We start from the raw sequence: 13,972 nt of genomic DNA on the forward strand, positions 1-13,972 counted from the left end.
TCTGCCATAATGAATGGCACAACAATCACAGCGAACTATGACATTTTCCCAGGTTGATACTCCCTCTAATTGAATGTTTGCGGTTCTAACTTGATGGGACATTATATCCCTAAGCATCACCCAAGCAGTCAAGCTTTTATTTTCATTCTTAGACTTGGCCTATGATTCTGCATGACCATTTGAGCTGACCAGTGTTGCTTTATTTCTTACCAGGGCATGGAGGCCAGTGTGTAATAGTCTTACTGTTGGGAATACATTTCTAAGTATCCCTAACATTTTCCCAGAGCACGAAGTTAAATATTTCCCCATGTTTTGTTTGTGAGTGAAGAGTAGGACCCTTTGAAATTTGTAACATGCATACTTTTCCCAAGAAATTATTATATTTTCGTAGACCAGAGCATGCTCAGAGTTTTATCTGAACCTTTCCTGGGTCAGTTCTAGAACAGTGCATTGTTTCCGTAACCTTGGGAGCACATATTCTTAATACCTGACCGTAGACTTTGTGTGAATTTGGCTAATTTCGCCTCTGCTTCAGAGATTAAGTAGAAAGCAAAATGATAATTGCTAGATTACCATTCCTATACTGGAATGTGTTTAAGTGTGCACTTTATTTCTGTTAAACCTTCAGCTGCTTGCTCACAGGGAGCCTCCCTTTCTCTAGAAACCGCTTCTTTCGTTAGTGCTTTTTACACATTCTCCACTATGTCATCTCTGGCCTACATACTCATATTCCAGCTTCTTTAACTTGAGCTTGCTTCAGTAAAGCTGTTGAAGAAGGAATTAAAATGGACTGCATGGAAACTGGAAAAGTTTGAATAGATTCAACAAGCACGTACTGACTACTTACCAACACCTGGGATAAAATACAATATCCTTGAATTCTCACAACAGTCATGTCCATTTTACAACTTGGAAACTGAAGTTCAGGGCAGCTAAGAAAATTATCCACACATACAGTAGGTAGGGGTGCCACCACCTGCTCACCTTCCTGCCCCTCCCTAGCTGAGGAAGTAGGTAAGAACTAGGCATGGTATGGGACCAAAACTCACCAGAGGGTAAGATGGACATGTGTGCCCTGTCACTGCTTTTCAAGAGTCCCCACATCTTGAAGTACAGCTACTTAATTCCTTCATGAATGTGTTCAGCAGTTTTCATCCTCCTCATTTAGGCTCATCTAAAAGAGTTGATAATGCTGAAAAGTCTCTTTAGACGATGAAGATATTCAAGGTCAATTTCCTAAGAGGCTGAAACAAAAGAAACCTGGAAGTAGGGACTAAAACTAATTGGATAAATAGAAAAGTTTGGGGTGCTTAATAGCCACTGAGCCTGAAGAGTTCTTTGATTTGTTTTTCCTCGTTGAATTCTCTGTGATTACATGTTAGTCAGTGGTTCTCGGTTCTGGCTGCTCATGAGAAGCATGTGGGGAGCTCCTAAAATGAATGATGCCTGCCCCCCAAAGAAGTCAATAAAGTCAATGTCTGGAGGTAAGGCCTAGGCCCTGGTATTTTTGAGTTACCCAGGTGATTGTAATGTGCTTCCTGAGTTGAGGCTACTGTGTCAGATTGAGTAAAATTTTTCCCTGAGCATAAGATCTGTGAACCACTTTGGCGGGGGATAGAGTCTGTGTGGTGCTAAAGGTTAACACTTAATAGTTTAGGAGTCCATCAGTGTTAGCTGAACGCCCTGGATTTGGAATGAAGTGGAAACTAGAAGCATTGGGAAATAGTCATGGCACAGTTGCTGCCTTTAAGGATCTTATAGCTAAATGAGAAGCTGACACAATTACATAAATTTATATATGCTAGCCAAAATTTATGACTCCTATGAGTTTGTGGCATGGTTTCTGGGTGTCCCTACCTCTCCCTTGAAGGTTTGTGTAACAGAGGTGGATTCTGGGACTGTGTTAGGTGTTAACACAATTGTCCTTTATCTGAAGTCCTTGGAAGCTGTCTGAATAGAGAACACAAATAGAAGAACATATGCCGATGTATGTACTCTTTCTTAACTTCTAGCTCCTTTCCTTGGCTGCTTACTCCTGGCATGCAGTGCTCTCTCCAGAGTTGTCGCAAAATTTACATTTTTAGTCAGTGTTGGTATAGGATAAGTAATTGTAAAGTGTAGAGATACAAATCAAGATCTTATGCTCTTAGATTCAGTCAGTGGGAGCTTCAGCCTAGAGATCCTCTCTCCAACTGCCCAGTTTCATATGTGGGAAAGTAGTGAAGAGACAGCCCAAACCATCAGCTCGTTGTTGACATAACATTTTGGCCACCTCTTCCAAAGCGAACCAGAAATTATGGTTCCTAGGGGGTGAAGGGGACTTACATTTGTGTACCACTCTCTGCCAGACACACTAGTGGACAGATGGAGCTATAATTCTCACAACATCCAGGTGAAATAGATGCTGCCATTTCTTGGATGAAGACGATAAAGCTTAGATGATTTAAGTATCTTGCCTGAGCAGTTAGGGCCCAAGCCATAGTTAAAATTCAGGTAGACTGAGCTTTTAAACCTAAGCTTTTTTTGGTTCAACATAGTATACCATTTCATTCAACATAATGTACCATTGCTCCAGGGCAATTATTTCTAGCGAATAATAATCTCTGTTAGTAATGCTGAGGTTTTGTCTAAATTTGTTCTGTTAGACAGTCAGGAAATTGCATAACCTGTTGCTCATCTAGTCTTGTCATTTCTGGACTATCAGACTGATCACCTACTTCATTTATTTACACTGAAATAATTGTTATTCTGAGGACTGCCGCCACGTGGTGGCCTGCCTGCCGTCTCTGGGAATATGAGAAGCAGTCTGTGTAGACTTGTACTCATCCAGTCACAGTCTTGTTGCCCTGGTGACATTGAGAACGTGCAGCACAACGTATGGCACATGGTAGGTGCTTGGTAGATGTTGACTGTGCTTTTATTATGGAAAGTTAGTGACACAGCATTTCCTGGATGAAATCAGCTTCCTGCTGAGAATATAAGCTGTGTAGGGAGCTCTTAACCTTGAATGTTAATTATCTTAGAGTTTGTTCTCTGCCTGTCCCAACTGAACTGATTGTTCTCCAAGAAGCATAGCCCTTGCAGCACATCCGTACTGTTGAGCGTGACTGGCTTTGGGTCCCGTTCATTCACTGTAATGATTACCGTAACATTCTCTCAACCTCAAAGATGAGTACAGTGCGACCTTTACTAAACCATTCCTGCTTCCATGACAACAGAGCACCCTGTAACTCACCAGTCCACTGTTTGGCCCCTTCTGGAATCAGGCTGACATGGATCTGGCTACGATGGTTACTCACATGCTCTAGCCGGTCATAGCTCTGTTTGTGACTTCAGTTCCGAACACAGCCCTGCCTTTTCTGTCCACTCTCTGGCCCTACACACCATATTGACAGTTTCTGCCACTTTATCATCACCTTCCTACCTATGTTTTGGCTCCTCTTCCCCTAACTTTAAGGATTTGAAGACCCCTAAATGATTTGTATTCCATGTATTTTATAGAATGAATTGATCTGTCTATAAGAGGAATTTACCATTGCCAGCAAATGTTATCTTGAACCCTGAATTTTGTTTGCTCTAGTAAGTTTACTAGGCATTTTAATGTTCAGTTCCAATCAGGAAATATTAAACGCCTGCAATGTGCCAGGTATTGCACTAATGGATTCTTCCATTTTTTTGAGGAATTCCGGGACCACAGGACATAGAACTCAGTGACTGGGGGCAATGGCAGAGGGGTTGTCCAGGCAGAGGGCACAAATTGTGGGCCCACAGGGAAATCCATTTGCAACTTGCTTTGGCCTTATCTGGCACATGGAGGGGCAGGTTTCTCACTGATCTGTTTATATATCTACCTTCAAAAGAGAAAACAAACAGGTGTTCTAAAGAGAGGATCAAGGTGCTAGTGGATGTTGCTTTTTTTCCTTCAGCACAGGCACAGATGTCCCTCAGGGAAGGCTCCAATAACCTTCACCTCCCTTAATGAAGAACCCCATCACGATCATGCTGTACCATTTTTACAAACAACAAAAATCATTACATGGAAGTACCATGGGCTTCAGACCCCGTTAGAAAGATCTGCTTATAGTGTTCTGTGTGAGGTTTTTGTATTTTTTTTAGACTAGAATGACTCTAGTAGGTTTTAAAAAAAAGTAATAGAACAGCTCTAGTTTTAGAAAGACCTTTTTCCTTCAAAAACATCTTTGAATGACTTTGTATTTCCCCATGTAAATATACAATATTGCATATATTTTACCATTCCCTTGTTGTTGGATATTTAGGCTGTTTACAGTATCCCTCCCAAACTTTTTTATTTTTATTTTTTTATTTTGGTGTCACTAATCTACAATTACATGAGTGACATTATGGTTACTAGACTCCCCTCATCATCAAATCCCCCCCAGAAACCCCATTACGGTCACTGTCCATCATTGTAGTAAGATGCTATAGAGTCACTACTTGTCTTCTCTGTGTTGTACAGCCCTCCCCGTGCCCACACACACATTATGCATGCTAATCATAATGCCCCTTTTCCCTGCCCTTATCCCTTCCTTCCCACCCATCCTCCCCAGTCCCTTTCCCTTTGGTAACTGTTAGTCCATTCTTGGGTTCTGTGAGTCTGCTGCTGTTTTGTTCCTTCAGTTTTTTTCTTTGTTCTTATACTCCACATATGAGTGAAATCATTTGATCCCAAACCTTTTATTTGGAAAAAAATTCAGACCTTAGAAAAAGTTGTAAGGTTAGTACTATTGGCACCCATGTATAGCACCCAAATTCACCAGTTACTTTGCCACATTTGCTTTTAACTTTCCCCACTCCATCCACCCCTATTCCTGTCTCCCTCTCTCCACACATGCTTTTTTGGCTGCTCCATTTGAGAGTAAGTTCAGACATCATGACTACCCCTAGATACTTAAGTAGATACATCCTAAACATAAGAGTATTCTCTTAATAACTATGGTACAGTTATCACACTTGGGGAATTTGTCATTGATATCATAATAAAATTGAATATTCAAATGTTCCCCAGGGGCTGATGGCTCCTGTATTAGACGTCTCGTGTCTAGAACATACTTGGAAGGCACTGTGGCAAAGGAGGCTGCTGAGCTCGGTGCAGCAGCACCCCTCAGAGGCTCCCATCTCAGTACTGTAGCACTGGGGATAGAGGGCTGGAGTGACAGGTCGGGCTGCTGGCTGAAGGCCGGAGAATGAAGTGAAGTCTGCAAACAGTAGGGTAACCCTTCACCCGGACCATCAGAACATTAGGAGGCAGGCAGTTGCCCTTAAGCAAAATAAAGGGCAAAAAGAAGGGGGCGGGGTTTCTTCTCTAAAGATACTGAATGGACTATTTAGGGAGAATTAGGGAAGCTGGTGTGGTGTTAAGACCCCAGCACAAAGCCCTCTGTAATCAGGTATTTGGGGTCCCCACTTACTCAGTCTTTAGGCTGCCTCACTCTCAAGCATTACTGAACAAGCCAGGATTGCCAGACATCTGAGGGAAGCACACAGTGAGAAAGAGAAAAACTAAGATAAATAAATGGCCAAAAAAAAAAAAATGGCCACAGAGGAAACAACATCAGGCAATAAATAGAAGAGTACTTTAAAATATAATTTGAGAATAAATCATCACCTCTTCTTGAACATCTTGAGGCAGGTCACATTTTCCGAAGATGCCACAATGATGTTTTTTCTACCACGAGCCCTTGCCAGCCCTCCATCAGGAGAGGGTGTCTCATCCTCTTCCCCTGGCGTCTGGACAGTCTGTGGCTGCTTAGACCAGTTGAGTACGGCATAAGGGGACTAGCTATGTGACTTCTGAGGCTGGGTCATAAAAGGATAGGCAGCGTCCTCCTTGTTTACTGAACCCATTCTAGAATCCTACCAGCCCAAGGCCACCAGGCTATGGGAAGCCCCTGGAGAGGTGCGAGCTCTGGAAGGCAATCCAGGTCAGCAAATAATTGGCCCAAGGATCAGACTTGTGAATGGGGGGCCTTCAGAAGCTTCCAGCCCCCACAGTCTAGTCACCCAGCTCCCGTCCTTTGAGTTTTCCCAGCTGAGGTCGCAGACAAGCCATCCCTCCTGTGTCCTGTCTGAATTCCTGACCCACAGCAGCTGTGAGCATAATAAAGTAGACACTAGGCAGAAAGTAGTGCAATAGCTGGGTGTTGTTGGGCTATTGGGTCTGATAGGGAATAAGGGGTGTGGGAAATCCCCAACCTTTGGCTCTTTGGCTCTGAAGTTTCTGGCTCACTGTTAGTAATATAACCCAAACACCGTCCAGCCTGGAGTGGAGGCCGCCTCGAGTTTGGTAGACCTACAAATCTGCTACCTCTTCTGTTTAATCTTTTAAATTCAGGAGTAAGTTTTCCCAAACAAAGGAAAACTGTTCAACTTCACAGGTAGTGAAATAGTACTTCTGGACATGGAGTAAGACAAACATTTTAAGAGTATGAATGAAACAAAAAAAAATATGAAGGAAGTCTTTTGAGAAGGGTATTCACCATCATTTGGTAGCTCTTCATTCACACTTGAGCTTGCTTCTTTTGAAGGCCTCATCAATTAATCATTGTTTAGCCCTGGTAAGTCCAAGAATTAATTACTTATGATTCTAGGATTCAATGTTTTCAAAAGATTGAAATCTTATAAATAAAAGTGGAGAAAAATAAAAAAGCTGCCCCTACCATGTTATTTTCTCAGTTATTATTTTACCATTTTAACATGGTTAATGGTAAAAATACATTGCAAACTCATTTATTTGACAGTATTTCCAGAATGAGCTGGTCATTCTATTGGGTTTTGGTGGCTTGCTAGTTATTTTTTCACTTACTGCTGTCCTTTTCCACTCCCTGATTCCATTACTCCCACTCCCAAGCCCTCCCCAACCAAGTATTAAAGCTGAAAGATGTGAACAAAGATAACCTTCAAGTAATTCAGACAGGAGACTACATTTTAGTGGGGAGCATGAACTCAGCCCTCTGCTTTAATTATAAGACCCATTATCATGGTACTTCATTACCCAAAGAAATAATCAACTTTTTTCTGAAGTAGTCAGAGTACCAGAGATTCACCAGAAATCAGTTATAAAGAATAAGTCTGAACTCTTGCTCTCAGAAGGCAAGTCCAATGCTCCTGGACTCCTCGGTGACCATCACTGAGAGGGCTCCCTGCATTAAATCAGAAGCCAATTGTGGTTCTCTGTCTATTCACCCTATGTCTGGGTAGACGGCAAGCTGGGTGGAACCTTTGTAGACAAAGCAAATCATACCCTTTGCAAATGTAGTAATTGTCTCCAACTTCTCAAGGATAGGGCAAAGCATGAAAAACAAACAAAACAGAAGAGAATTAAAGAGTCATCAAGCGAGGAAGAAAAACTGAAGGAATACACATGAGTATTTAAGCCAATGACTTATTTGCGATCACTAAGATTTTTCCGTGCCCATCACCCACCCCTTCTTTGTCATCTTCTGAACTGATACTTGAGTAAAATTTGATTGTTGTATTTAAATATCATGAAGTATATAGAGAAATACAGAATGAAAACAGAAAATCAAAATTAATTCAGACCGTCAAGTGAGTGGGGAAAAAAATGAAGGTGAATAACTGGAAACTACTCAATATGCCAGAAGACTTATAAAAACAGAAGCCTTTTGAGCAGACATTCAGTTAAAACCAAAAGATTCTTTTTGGCAAGTTTACTAAAAAAAAAAAGAAGAAAGGATTGTTGGGACCGTTTCATTTAAACCAAGTATCCAGCATTAATATATATGATAAAACGCTTTCAACTTATATGAGGAAAACCACAGAAAAGTTAAAAAAAATCAAGCATTTCATATTTATTTTTAGGTTCATTAATTAACTAAAAAAGACTTATCCCCCTGTTTAAGCTGATGTATAATTAAGGTATCTGAGTACAAAGAATTCATCTCTAAAGCTAAATTAGAATGTAGGAGGCAAAACCTGAGAATTTTCAGGTTTCTTTTTTTTTAAATACAAACTTCTGAAAGTATTACCTATTCTTCCAGTGAGTCATTGAGAGGCTACCAAAAGTGAGGCACTCTGATCAGTGCCACGGGGAATATAGAGGCAAATAAAGTTTCTTTCTATGCTTGTTTATAAGCAGGTGATAACCCAAGGAGGCTAGGTTAAATGCTTCCTGAAATTTAGTTATCTTAGGCCATGCTGAGTAGTTGAGTTTTATAGTTAGTGCAGAGTTGACCCATTTAAGCATCAAGACCTTTTATTTTAAAATAAGTAAAAGTGGATGGATAGTAAGAACATGGAACATATTGTAATCCTTTTAAATCCTTTTTTAATTATGTAGAATCATCAAATGAGCACAGATGACTGCCCTGAAGCAGAAGGCAGTTGAGCTTTCAGGGCTTAGCAAGTATCAGACTCTTTGATCTGGCACCCCATGGCCTCAGGCTGCTCTGCTTTGTCATCACCGGCATTATTAATGATTGCTACTTAATGAGCGCCTTCTTCTAAATTTTAAGAACTTGTTCATGATAAATGCTAAGCCCTTTTTAACCCTCAGCACAACCTCTACGAAACAGGTGCTGTTCTTATTTTATGGATGGTGTAATGGCACACGCCCACATTTGTGAAGTTTGTGGGTGCTCAAGTCAGGATTCGAACCCAAGTCTACGTCTGGCACTTGATTTTGGCATTGCTGTTCTGCAGGACTGTAGTCTTTTATCTGAATTCTGAAGTGCAAAAAGTCTCTAAAAAATTGAAGTTTTTCTTCGTGCCTTTGGTGGCAAAACCTAACCTGCACTGGCTTGAGGCCATGGTCTTTATCCTGCTCAGGGTAAATGCTGACAGATTTCACGGCAGCTCTGTTGTCTGTGTCATAGAATGTACTATGCAATGGATGTATGTCCTCCTTTTACCTTCCTAAAATCTGAACACCTTTACATTCTGAAACCACCTAGCCCTCTCCCACTTCTCATGGCCCAGACTCTTTACCCTGTGCCCATGCTTGTCATTTGCTGCTCCTGATAGACTGTTGATGTAGAAAGTTAAGCATGTAAGCTTTCACCACCCAAAAAAGTCAGGTAAGTTTTTCAGATCCTGAGCTCATCCTGACACTTCCAGTTCAACAGTACAGGGTTCTTCTTCCCCATTCCCTAACTTCCTTCTCCTACAGGGTGAGCGTCGGTATTTCGGTTAGGCTTTAAAAAATAGTCCTTTCTGTTTAATCAGGATGCAAAACATTTCTCCTGGCATATGAACATTTAGATGTACATTGTAATTCAGGAAGTAGGTTCTTCATTTTATAATGAGATTTCACTATGAGTTGATTTTAAATATCAGTATTTTTAGGATAATCAAAACGATTCATCTATAAACATATTTATACAGAGTATTTTAGGAATGATAAATATTACCTGAAGCAAAGCAGCCACAGTCATTTTAAATGTTTATCATCCAAGGCCAAATAAATGTGCATAGTAGATGTTGGAAGGTCATTGCTTGGATATTATACCCCTTCTCTGTTACTGGGAGTATTTCCCTTAGTTAAAGATATGCCGAAGGCCTTCAATATACTCACCTAAACATGGGAAGTAAAGGATGGATTGTTTAAGACTTATCTCTTTTGTTCTAACTTTTTTGAAAATGGAGAAAGGGAGTCAGGGTTCAGTAGGGGTAAGAAAGTTTCTGCAGATGACTTTCAAAAGCAAGTTCTTTTATTTCCAATCTTACCTGGTGGGGAAAGGAAAGGAGTAAACCAGAATTTGGCTGAAAGTGTTAGAAAATTGGATTTTTCTTCCAAATCTCTATTTGCCTGCCTTTATCACATTTGGAAGAAGGAGAAGTTTGGAGGAAAAAATTGTTAGATGAGCCCTGCTTCCCTCTCCCTGTGCCTGGCCCCGAGGGTGCCCATTTTCCAACAGCCTCCAGGGAATAAGGAGCTTCAGGAAGGCCTATGATAGCGTTGTGAGGCAGTTGGGATGTCCCCATAAGTATCACAGACCAAAGAAGGACTAGTGTTTATTAAACCCTTGCTCTGTGTCAGGTCTGTACACATTATTGCATTGAGTCTTTACAAAAACTGAAGTTTCATCCCCATTTTATAGATGAAGGCTGCTGAGATTCAGAGGTTAAAAAGCTTACCAAAGGTTTCCCACCCCCAAAATGGAGGAGTTGGGGCTGGTGCACATTTCTGTCTCCAGAGCTCATGGCTTTTCCCTGGGTTTGCAGCGGGGCTGGGAGGCCTGGGGCAAGACAATTCCTGTCAGGAATATTCTGGCCACCAAGCAGCGTGGGAAGGACTCAGGTTTCCTCTTTCAGGTGGCAGGGTACCTTTTCTTGCACTGTGTCCCAGTTATGTAAATTTTATGCACGACCAGCACAGGGCAACCACAGAAGACTCCTTGACCTCTGTTTTTATAGCTAGCCCTGTGTCTTACCCTCCACGATGTGCCACAGGAGATCACTCCACCTCTGAGCACGCCTGTGAGCTGGTCTCGGTGGCACATCTCAAGACCTGTGACTTGGTCAGAGCACGTCTTTGGCTGCTTCCCAGAGTAACAGAGCTCTGATTACTAAAGACACATTCAAAGAAAATCTCAGGCAGCAGTCGGCACACAGTAGGTGAATGTTTGTAGAATGAATGAATCTGTTGCCTTCTGGAAAGCCCTCTGAACAGGAGTGGATTTGCATGTTCTACTTTTGTGCTTGGTAGTTTCCCCACAGTGTTTATTTGAAAACAAATTCAAATTACATCCCAGGTCACTTTGATACCAGCGCTGGTAGCGCAAGGAACCTATTTGTGTTCAGGAGAAAAAAAACTGCTTTCAAGGTTGCCTCTTGAAATGAATGTTCTTTTTCTACTCTGATTAAATTATTTTAAACTTGCTATTTCAGAGGACAAAACTTTAACTAGAAGACTGCAGGATTATTAAATTTTCTCTTCCCAACCCATAATTGTGCTACCACAAGAGCACTTTGTTACTCCATCTGTTGGACTGTAAAATCATGTTACATTTTTCATCTCTTCACAGGAAGAGATAATGCATGTGAGAAAACTTCCTATATGTTTCTGCGAAAAGAGCTTCCTGTGCGCCTGGCTAACACCATGAGGGAAGTCAATCTGCTGCCAGATAATTTGCTTAACCGCCCTTCAGTGAGGTTGGTTCAGAGTTGGTAAGTGAATATGTGGCTTCAGTTGGCTCATCCCATAACGCTCTGAACACTTGGGATTGGGACTGTTCTCCCTAAAAGTACACCCATTGCCTGTGTGGGAATGAGTCATTCAGGATAGCCAGGTTTTCCAAGCAATTAAGGTTTGTTGTTGTATTTTTTTTTTTGAACTGACAATTTAAGATTGTCTTAATGAAAATACTTCTAAACTGTACTAGACACTTCCTTGACTTTTCACATTCTATTTTTCTGGTTATGAATGGGGTTGCTCATTGAAAAAAGAGTTGGAAAATTCAGAACAATGTCCAAGAATAGCAGAGCAGTGACCCAGGTGAGCCGGCCTGCAATCCTTTGGATAGGGCGCTGTGCCTCTTTGATCAAGTCTCAGCCTTGCCCCCCTTGTTTTCCTGTTAAAGAAGTCCCTTGAGGGCGGTACTCATTTTCAAACAAAGTCATTTAAAGGAGATCCAGATTGGAAAAATAGCAGTGCCTGCTGAGCTGTATTTACCCCATGAAAAACATGAAATATATTTTATGCCTTTGCGCTGCCCCTGATGGGTGCATGGAATGGACAGGGGCAGGGGCAGGGAGAGCATTTTAGGGGAACGGGATGATATGGACAGATGCAAGGGGAGTGGGACTATTCATTAGTTTGCATTAAAAGGGTTAATAGAGGCCAGGCACTGAAAGAGAATGGGCATTCAGCAGTCATTCTGCAGTAACATTAATTATATAAGAAATTCTTAGAGCTGAGTGAGGGGTCTGAGAAATGCCATACTGGGTGGTCTTAGAGACACAGCATCCTGTCCGTGTCCCAGCCAAACAGCAGCTCCTCACTGAGGCAGGCGCAGCAGCCCTGGAACCCAGCGGAGATTAGAGAGATGGCAACAGTGGCTTTGATCTCATAGTCAGGTGCTCAGTTTCATTTTACCCTGAACTCATAGCTTGTTTCAGAAGGAGCAGCAAGGACTTGTTTGCATGAGACCTCTTCATTGCTTCAAGACCATCAATAGAAATTTTCCAGCAGAAGGTACATAGTCACTATTGGGGACCACCCTGGTGGGGATGCCAAGTAGGCTAAATGACCTTTAAGTCTCCTGGTCACAGTGACAGTTAAACATCTACTGTTGCTCGTGGGAAGTTACTTGAGGGGCTTCAAAGTGAATTGCTGACCAAGCACAGGCTCAAAGTAAAATGTATTGGCTCTTATCTCCTCACCATTCCTCTTCAATAGCTATTCCAAACTGATGCATGCCATTTCTTCCTTTTCTTTTTTTAAACATTGAATTTTGAAATAATTTCCTATATAAGTAAAGGGTTTGCAAAACTACTAGCAAGAATTCCCATAATCCTTTAACCTTTGGCAACATTTATTCCATCACTCATATTCTCTCCCTTTCTCTCTCTCTCTCTCTATTATATCTGTGTATTTATGGTATACCACACATGTATACATGATACACACACACACACACACACACACACACACACACACACACACACACACACACTACACATAAACATTTTTTTCTGAACCATTTGGGTTGATGGTAAACATCATGCTCCTTTACCCCTAAATACTTTAGCATGTATGTTATTAGAACAACTCTTAGAAAATCAGACTGTGACTATCAAATTTGTAAATTTAACATTGCTCCAGTAGTATTTTCTAATGTGTAGAACTTGTTCTCAGCTTATTAATTGTTTTAATAGTGCTTTTTTTAAAGCAGTTTCTCTCCCCGTACAGGAATCCAGTTGAGGATCATGCATTGTGCTCAGTTGTCATTTCCTTCTCCTCTTAAAAGTGAATTTTATGTATAACAGGCTGTGAACCCCACATCAGTCAGAGTGTGTTCTCCTGGTTCTCTTGACTTTTAGGCTAGGAAGCTCAGCATAATCTTCAACTCCTCATCATTTATGACTTTGATCTTTAAATGACCTATGCACGTCGGAAATGACGGGGTGCCCCTCTAAAACTCTGTTGGCATGTGGCAGGACAGAGAGCGTCATTGTGGATGGCTGTCTTTGGCCTCTCAGAGAGGTTTGACCTGATGATTTCAACAATATCTAATCCATAGCCTTATATGCCCCTCTAGAGGCCTTCAGAAAGTATACCCAGAAATGAACATACTTTAGTATTAAGCATTGTCACAAATTTCAAGTGAGGCTGATTAATAAAATGTCATTCCTGTTAATGTATTTACATGCTTAACAGTAATTTTTGGTTGCTTGTAGTGCCTTTGTCCTCTCTCCAAAGTTGGATCATAGGATTACTGGTAATTAGTTGTTAGAAATAACTAAAATAAGAGGTAATTCTTTCTGGACATGCCCAAAGCACAGATCACACACCTCTGAGTAATTGGAATCTCTGAACCCCCACCAGATCCAGTGGGTTCTGTCTGGATGTAGCCGCTATAGTAATGTGTCTCTCTGGATCCCACTTTTCTGTGTTCTCCAGATGTTTATGTTGGACACGTTATTTCTTATACTGGCCCTGATTGAGATATGCAGCTATTCTTAATCCAGAAGCTATTCCAGAAGGCCTAAGAGACATTCCTTCTCCCCCATTACATGTTGATGAAATAAGTTTAACTCTGAGAAGGAACCTTCTTTATTTCTGGTTTCCAAGTTCTTAGCATGCACTGCAGTGTCACACATGTGCTTCTTACAACTTACATGCAGTTTTTTGAATAATCAGACTATAGACTTGGTGTACCAGTTAAAATATGTTTGTTGGTCGGCAGAAAATCCAACTACACCCAACTTAAGCTATGACCTGGCTTGTGTAACTGTAAGGTCCAGCCATAGTATAAACTTTCGGTGTTAGTCT

The 13,972-nt window shown here is 41.2% G+C and overlaps 1 protein-coding gene across 4 annotated transcripts in view; it reads left to right on the forward strand.

The window, feature by feature from the left end:
• PDK3 (pyruvate dehydrogenase kinase 3) overlaps nt 1-13,972 on the forward strand; it is a 59,288-nt gene that overhangs the window by 9,683 nt on the left and 35,633 nt on the right. For 3 of the 4 annotated variants that reach the window (XM_036912795.2, XM_036912793.2, XM_036912792.2), the window contains exon 2: nt 11,004-11,145. In XM_036912795.2, the coding sequence (XP_036768690.1) occupies nt 11,004-11,145 (142 nt within the window). Of the gene's footprint in view, nt 1-2,862; nt 2,888-11,003; nt 11,146-13,972 lie in introns of those variants that run through there. The other variant, XM_036912796.2, reaches the window with a different exon arrangement.

Source organism: Manis pentadactyla, chromosome X (genome assembly GCF_030020395.1).
Source record: "Manis pentadactyla isolate mManPen7 chromosome X, mManPen7.hap1, whole genome shotgun sequence".
Taxonomy (NCBI): Eukaryota; Metazoa; Chordata; class Mammalia; order Pholidota; family Manidae; genus Manis; species Manis pentadactyla.